The sequence below is a fragment of the Gavialis gangeticus genome, unplaced genomic scaffold (assembly GCF_001723915.1).
Source record: "Gavialis gangeticus isolate Ggan-Ray unplaced genomic scaffold, GavGan_comp1, whole genome shotgun sequence".
Classification (NCBI taxonomy): Eukaryota; Metazoa; Chordata; order Crocodylia; family Gavialidae; genus Gavialis; species Gavialis gangeticus.
Window position 1 is genome coordinate 32,962,239 of NW_017728996.1, and position 7,862 is coordinate 32,970,100.

The 7,862-nt window shown below is 36.9% G+C and overlaps 1 protein-coding gene across 9 annotated transcripts in view; it reads left to right on the forward strand.

Annotated features, from left to right (window-relative positions):
* Positions 1–8: 8 nt before the first annotated feature.
* The window catches only part of TCF12 (transcription factor 12), a 407,201-nt gene continuing 399,347 nt past the window's right edge, over positions 9–7,862 (forward strand). For 5 of the 9 annotated variants that reach the window (XM_019504280.1, XM_019504282.1, XM_019504281.1 and 2 more), the window contains exons 1-2: positions 9–174; positions 947–1,019. In XM_019504280.1, coding sequence (XP_019359825.1) covers positions 61–174; positions 947–1,019 — 187 coding nt within the window. In that variant the 5' untranslated portion in view covers positions 9–60. The remainder of the gene's footprint in view (positions 175–946; positions 1,020–7,862) is intronic. The other 4 variants (XM_019504289.1, XM_019504288.1, XM_019504290.1 and 1 more) reach the window with 1 other exon arrangement.

The following is a 7,862-nucleotide window of genomic DNA, read 5'->3' on the forward strand; positions in this document are numbered from 1 at the left end:
GGCGCGCGGTAAAGTGCGCGCGCCTCTCCCGTGTCTTAGGACTTGGGGAAGCGGAGGAAGATGAATTCCCAGCAGCAGAGGATGGCCGCGATAGGCACCGACAAGGAGCTGAGCGACCTGCTGGACTTCAGTGCGGTAGGATATTCTTCGAAGTCTTCTTATGGCTTCTCCACGGTAAAGCGATCCGAGAAGTAGGGGCAGCCGCAGCGGGCCGGGCTTGGTTGGGTCCGGCTCAGCCACGCTGGACCCCTGAACGTTGATGAAATGTCCAAGGCTTCCAGATTTTATGCTCTAAATCGCGGCCGGGGCAGCTGGTTCAGGCTGGCCCGGAGATGGCATCATGTCATGATGACTTGTGTGCAGCGGGCGGGTGCTGCGGTTAGTTTCCGCGTGCTGGGGAGGGGGCTGTTTGGCTTGAAAAATTGTAACGGGATGATGTCTGAAAGCTACAAGGAACTCTGCTCTTACTTTACCTTGCAGTCGTGGAGGGGAAGTTACAGGCAGAGCTTTTTCTGGGTGATGCTTTTGTTTAGACCTTTTTGCTTTTGCAAGACTCATTTTAAGAACCGAACCAAACTAGTGGCTCTTTAGAACTGTCTCCTGGTTCAAGTCATCTAGTGACTTTAATCTTATAAATTAGCAAGTGATATCTTTTGAATAATATAGAATCATAGAAAATATTTCTAATGCATAACTGTTTTAAATAAATAACTGTATCACTTGACTTGTTACGGTTGTTTGTTTCCTGTGCAGTCAAGTTTAGTGGCATTAATAAAACTGCAAAATAACTTTGGAATGTGATTCTCAGTGCATGTTCTAAATAGTGTTTTCTTTTTTTGTTAGAAATGTATAGCAGTGAGTTGCCTTATGAAACTTTTTTTAGCATGCAGTTCATAGTAATAGATGTAGTTTTGAAGTTAACTTAAGCATATCTCTTGTTTTACAGATGTTTTCCCCACCTGTTAATAGTGGAAAAACCAGACCAACTACATTAGGAAGCAGTCAGTTTGGTGGATCAGGTAAGATACAGTTGAAACATTCAAAGTTCAAGTCAGTGGATTTGTTTGTTTTTTGTGTTTATTTGTTTTTTAAGCTTAATGTTTGTACAGTAAATATGCCAGTCTGATGATAATGCACCTTTTCAAATTAAATAATCAAAACCGTTGAAGATGCTTTATTTTGATTTACTTAAGACTTTTTTTTTTAAGAATAACTCAGCTATGGACTGTACCCTTTGTGGCCTAAGATGTACAGCTCAGTACAGTGAAACATTGAGTATTTCTCACAATACTGACATACAAATTGGGTTTCTCTGGCTTGGGTTCAGAATGTATACTTTCTTGCTCTTTATTATTGTTAAAATTGAACAACTTTGTCTTTAAGCATACAGTTTTAATAGGCATTACTTTGTCCCTATGCCAAAAGGGAGACCATTTAAATACCAAATAATGAAATAAATCTTAATCAATGTGAATTTATTTTAAACATTCATAGTTAAAGCTTATCAATGATAGGATAAATAATGTGGTAGATAACTTGTGCTTAAAGTAAGAATAATAAGAGATGTTGACACATTAGTGAGAAAAATAATTTTATATACATGTGTTGTGTTCCAGATGTGTAAGTCTGAACTCTAGGACATGCATCATTATGTTCATTTAACAGGACTTTGACCAGTGAAAGAGTCTTTCATATTTTTCTAATTGTTTTGAAATTCTACAGTACATAGCTTTTTTGTACTTTCTTAATTCTTGATAATCAGTCGTTCAGATTAGCCTCTAAAAGAAAATTGCCAAGAAGAGTTAAAAGGCTAATTTAGATACATACCCACACATAAGTGTTGTACATTTTTTTAAAACAATAAGTAAGGAGAAAGATAATACTACTGTAAGGAGAAAGATAATACTACTGTGTTCCCTTTGGAGCTTATTTTGATATAGGAAATTACCATTCGCTTGTACTCTCTAATCCTTTGAGCTTCGGGAAGTATGATTCTCCTTCATTCACATTTTGTCAATGCAACTTTAAAAACCGACAGCTATGTTAATATAAATATGTGAATTTCATTTCGTCGTCTCCTGTTACTTTTTGTTCTTCACTGAGCTAGTATCTGCCCAAGATTGTATTTTTTCAGAGAATTTGAGACAAACCTATAATATGAGCTATAAATTCAGCTTCTTTAGTACTCTTCATATTCTATAGTCTTTGGAAAGAACAATTTTTTAAAGAAATAATACTTAACTAGAAAACATACTAAAGTATTTCTCACTGGATTGTTTATCTTGTAAGAATAAAAGAAATTGGCTCAATTGGTTTAAAAGAATTGTTTTTATTTTTAACTTAATGAAAAGTAACGTTGTAGAGCACTTCTGTAATATCACTAAAATATTTCTCTGTATTTAGACAGTAATGCTACCTGTGTTATATACTAAAGAAGGCAACATTCTAAAGAGTAGAACGCTTGTTTTAAATTCGTTGGAAATATTACGTGATTTTTTTTTTAATGAGTTTTTTTTAATTAATGCAATATGAAAAATAAACATAATTAGAGTGTAAAGGGGAAAATAAGAATGTTTGTAAAATGTGTATGAAATATTTGGCTGGATTCTTGCATGCTATAACATTTTAATTTTTGTAATAGTATTACAGTAATTCAGTGTACCCTCTTAATCTTTTCTACAAACTTCACGCAAGTTTCTTAGACCTTTCTTCTGTTATTTTTTTAAAGAGATGCAAAGTTTTCAGGGAAAAGTTATATTGCATCAATTGGAGACTGTCTAATTTATAGCTGATATAACTTGTAATGGAAACTGGATGATGACTGACTTCATTTAATGTTGAGGGATACAAAATGATGTAGGGTTTGCATTATGGACAGTTTGAGGTCATTTTTCTAGCTTGTGTTTCCTAGACAAGTAAAAAAAACTCTGTGTCAAACAATGAGCATTTAGTGGCTAATGGAGACCTTAAATATACCATTCAACCTTTTTAAAATTATTTTTATTGCCTACCTTTTATGCAATGATTTTTCCCCTTAAAAATGAGAAAATGCCAAAAAGTTTAGCCAGGAAGGTAGTCTTCCCTTCTTTCAGGGAAACAGTGTTAATGGTTGGTTGAATTTCTTTGTTGGGAAGTTTAATCTCTTCTGATATACAGTATCATCACATAGATACTATTCATGGGGCAGTGCATTGCAGCTGTCACACGCGCCACAACCTCTACAGAAGCCACTTCCCATGAGAAGGATAATGAGATATTACATAGTAGACCATAACTTACACCAGACCTGTGTAAGAATTACAATATATAACCAGATATGTTTTAATTCACAATGTTCTTAGTTTCGGGGATCATTTGGGTAGTGTATTCTCAATTCCTCACTGTAAGACAATCTGTTATATAAATTGTGTGTTTTCTATACTGTTACAATGACCTTAAGCTACACCTAGGGGGATTACTCCCCGCATCAGACAGAGGTGATGAACTCCTGTATTAGCCCTGTTCTGGGGCACTGTTAGGTATTACGGAGAGACCGTGGTGAGATGATTGACAAAGTGGAAATAGTAGAAGCATTTAATTTCCGATGTCCAGGTTTAATTCACTGTTGTGATCTTGGTTTACTTTCAAGAGCATTCTGTAGTTTGCAGAGCAAATAGTGTTTGAACATTAATTGTTTCTCTTACTCCTAAGGAACATTTTAAAAGAAACATGAAAGGAAAGTAATTACCTTAGGTGTTTATTCCTTAAGGCTATACAGTAGCAAGAAATACTGTGTTTCAGATTGTAAAGTAACTCTGTTTCTATCATTGTTCTGTGAAAAGAGAAGTGTAGATGTATTTTCCCCCCCTCCGAGAAGCTTACTCGCATCCAATTTACTCCGTACAGTCGGAGATGCACCTTTTCATCTTGTTTGACTTTCATTCTGTCACAGTACTTGAAATTAAGCCATACTTTGACAGTGTATTCAGTGTTTTCTTTTTCTTTTTTAAATGTTTTTGCAAGTATATTAAAGAGAAGGCACTGAACTAGAATGGTGTTCATTATTGCCTGTGTATGAAACACTTTTTCATTTCTAGTTAAACTAAAAGATTGTTGATTCAGAAGAAACAGTTTCACCATACTGGTGTTTATTAGGTGAAAACCCAGTATAGTTTCCTGCCTGTCTTCAAAGTGCTTATTAAGATTTTTTTTCATAACTGATTCTGCAAAATCTAAATTAGGAGGTGAGTAGGAAAGGAATGCTCAAGAGATAAGTTGCTTTTGGTGCTCAACAACTTTCAAGGATGGCTGAATGCCTTTTGTTTTCCATGTTTTGACTTTTCTGGGCAAAGGAGAGGGCAGGGTGCACATTGCTAGGATCAACATGCTTTAATTCTTCTGTATTTCTGTTATTGGGTATTGCAGTACATGTGCAACTGAACTACATAAAATATCACCTAGAATACTATGTTTGAAAGTTGCAGTTTGGCAGGGAGGTACTAGAGGTAATGTATGTATGTTGTGCTTTCATTAATTGTAAATTAATATACTCAAGAATATGAGATTTAAATTGTTTGGTGGTTTGTGTGTTTTGTGTGTGGGATTTTTGGGGATATGTGGAGGAAGATTTTGCTTTCTACAGACTCATCGGTTGTGAATGAAAGCTGCAGATGGAATAAGTGAATTAATCTGATACATCATGGCATCTTATGACAGCAAGTCATGTAAGTTGCTGATAGTGTCAAATAACTTGGTCAAAATAGGGGTAGAAATATATATGTTGAAAAAATAGCCTGATATAAAATAGTCACAGTGTTAAATTGCAAAATACTCTGTTATTACTGCCTCCTGTTAAAAGAAGACATTGTCTTCTGAAAAATAATCTGAGAGAGAGACCATGAATGAGAGTGGGAGCAAGCACCTCCCCTGACTCTTATTTTTTCCTTTTCTGTTTCTGCCTCCGATGAAAACAGCCTAATTATTTACATTGGAAGGGCTTTTTATACTTAAATTCAAGGTTATAATGTCAAATCTTTCTGTGATAATCACAACAGTAAAATAAATGTTATCAGTTTGGATGCTTATGCATTTGGCTGGGTGCTATAAATATATGTGTGGGCTGTAAATGTATGTGTGGTAAGGACTCCCTGCCACCTTTAGGGGGAAATCATAATAAATAGATAACTGCCTTTTGCACTAGTTTTCAAGTATTGCTATCATTCCTAATACAAGTGGTTTTTGTTGGTTTGTTTTTGTTTTTTTTATAGATCAGTGTCTACTAGGCAACCACCTTTGAGCTTCATGCATGGCCAGTTTAAAATGTTTCACAGTATCTTCTTTTTGTTTAAAAAAAACAGTATGACCATATTAATGATGTGTTTAAGCTATATCAAGAGGGGCCTCTAAAGAACTTGTCACCTTAGCACTTCTAAATAGCAAGTCTCTGACTTGTCACTATGTGGCTTGGTGCTTGGTTTCTTTTATTCAGTTAGTTTAATAGTACTATCTTGGTTAAAGTATTGGTCAAAAAATTGAAATTAACCTGAAATTATGTACGTCTTTTAGAAAACAAAGTAGAGAGAAAATTGAATTTTTTTCTAAGCTTAATTTAAGACCTAATAATCAAAATGTTGTTTTGTTTCCTGTATACTTGCTTTAAGCTGAGTTGTTGTGAAATAGTGTGCATTTTTCATGTAGAAAAATAAAAATGCAAAATTGGTGCATAGATCTTGGACATGTACATATCTTACCCCCAACAGATCTATATGCTTGAGAACACATTAATGCATCTCTGCAAAGATCTATATTTCTAGCACATGTACTCAATCACTCGTTTCTTCATGTTAGAGTCCACAGGGGTTTTGAAGGAATGTGTTGGGATAAGCCATGTATTACAGTCCTTATCCAAAATTCACTGAAGTTCGTAGAAAGCCTCATGCTAATTTCAGTGGTTTTCCATTTCGGCCTGTGTTCAGATTGGTTGCAGTGACATTTATGTGCTAAATTATTAAAACAATGTAGGAAGGTATGGTATTATTATGCGCTAAATTATTAAAACAATGTAGGAAGGTATGGTATTATCCAGGCTGTGAAAGTTCATCTAGGGGGTTAAATCAGTTCTTTGTAGAGCTCAGGACAATATCCCAGGGCACGAAAATGACATGGGGATAAATAGATTAGGTACTATCACACCTTACAGAGGAAAACCATTGACAATTGTGCAAGTCAGTTCTGTCTACTTCAATCCTAGGAGTCAAGTTTGAGGAATAAAGTACAGAGAGACCCGGTGTAACCTGTACATGTAAGGTTACAAATGCTGTCAATTTTTAAAGAGACAGTCTTTTTTAACAGAACTTCAGTTCTCAAGGAGAATCAGTTGCCCTGCACCTTTTGAAAGCATATGTCTGGTGCAGCAAGCCTCTAGTACCTATATTTTTTGAGCTCTAGGATATGAGAAATGATTCTAGATAGATAAATGTCATTTTTCCAATGCTAAGTATGGTAGGCTGTGACAGTCCTCCTCTTCATTACATATATAAAATGAAGGTGTGATGGAATATATTTGGGGAATTGTATCTGTATTTTTTTTGATGATTAGAAACACCAATATACAGTAGTAGTCCCATTTGGTTTTCCTTAGCTGTTTGAAGGCAGGTAAAATGAATGCATATGTTATATACCAAATACCTAAGGTTGTATATGAATCCAAACCTTAGATTGCATGTTGCTTATTTAGGACTAATGGTTGTTTAGAGGACTGTGTAAAACTTCATTAAAGATGGAAGCAAGAAAAACTGTTTGACTTTGGGTCTGAGGACCCCCAGACTCAGCCCTGGTTTACAAACTTTTTGGAGAACCTGGTAATAATTCTGGGTGCATCCCATCTTGCCTCTTTCCTCCCTTAAGCGCACACTCTTAACTTGTCTAGTAGATTCTGTGTTGAAAGTGTGGCCCAAGGGCCTGAAAACAATCCAAGTTAGTTTTAACCTGACTTGCAGTATCTGGAAGACTTAGTGATATTAAGCTGGGGACAGTAATACCTACCTATCCGTGATCTTTCTTGAATTAGGATGATGAGAGAGTTGACAATCATTGGTTTACTTTCTGGCTAAGTCTTAAGACAGAGTATTGGCGGAGTGGGCCGGTTAAGACGCCCCCAGAAGACTGTTCAGATTGGTGGAGTGGGCCAGTTAAGCTATTTTCAAAAGTTAAAGAACCAGAAAGTTCCAACTTGTGTTCTGAGGTAAAATGGAAAGAGTTGCTAGCCCGTTTTATATGAAGTAAAAAATCTCTTGTGGGGAATTGATCTGTGGTCATGTAGAACATTGTTTTACATGAACCTGAAAGAATACCATTTTGTGAAACTCTGGCTAACTATAACTAGTGGCTTTTGAAGACCGCTGGTTCAGGCCTGGTGAGACTGGCCAGTGTAAATTCCTATTGAAATTGTATTTTAAGTGCTGGGGACTACTTCATATTATGTGACAAACTACTTCTAGGGGCATGTTCACTGAAGCATGTGTGCAGCTGCTGCCAGGACTGAGTTGGACTGGGGCTCCAAACCCCAGTGCCTGGGATCTGGCTGGATTATCACCTTCACATGAAGTGGGATGGAGAGGGAGCTGCTCCAGGGGCCAGCTGTCCCCCCTGGAGGACTTCTCCAGGCAGCATCTGCAGCAGTCTTCCAGTGCCTCCCCTTCCCCCAGCTGGAAGGCATCCACTGAGCAAAGGGGCAGAGCACACACAAAACAAACAGCATGGGGGAGGGAGAGAAGTTTGCAGCCACTTCTCCCTCACAGAGTGCAGATTTACAATCCAGAGACACCATTCAAATGAATGCAATCCTCCCCCCCCCCCCCCCCAACCCCCAAATGCAGGGGGCA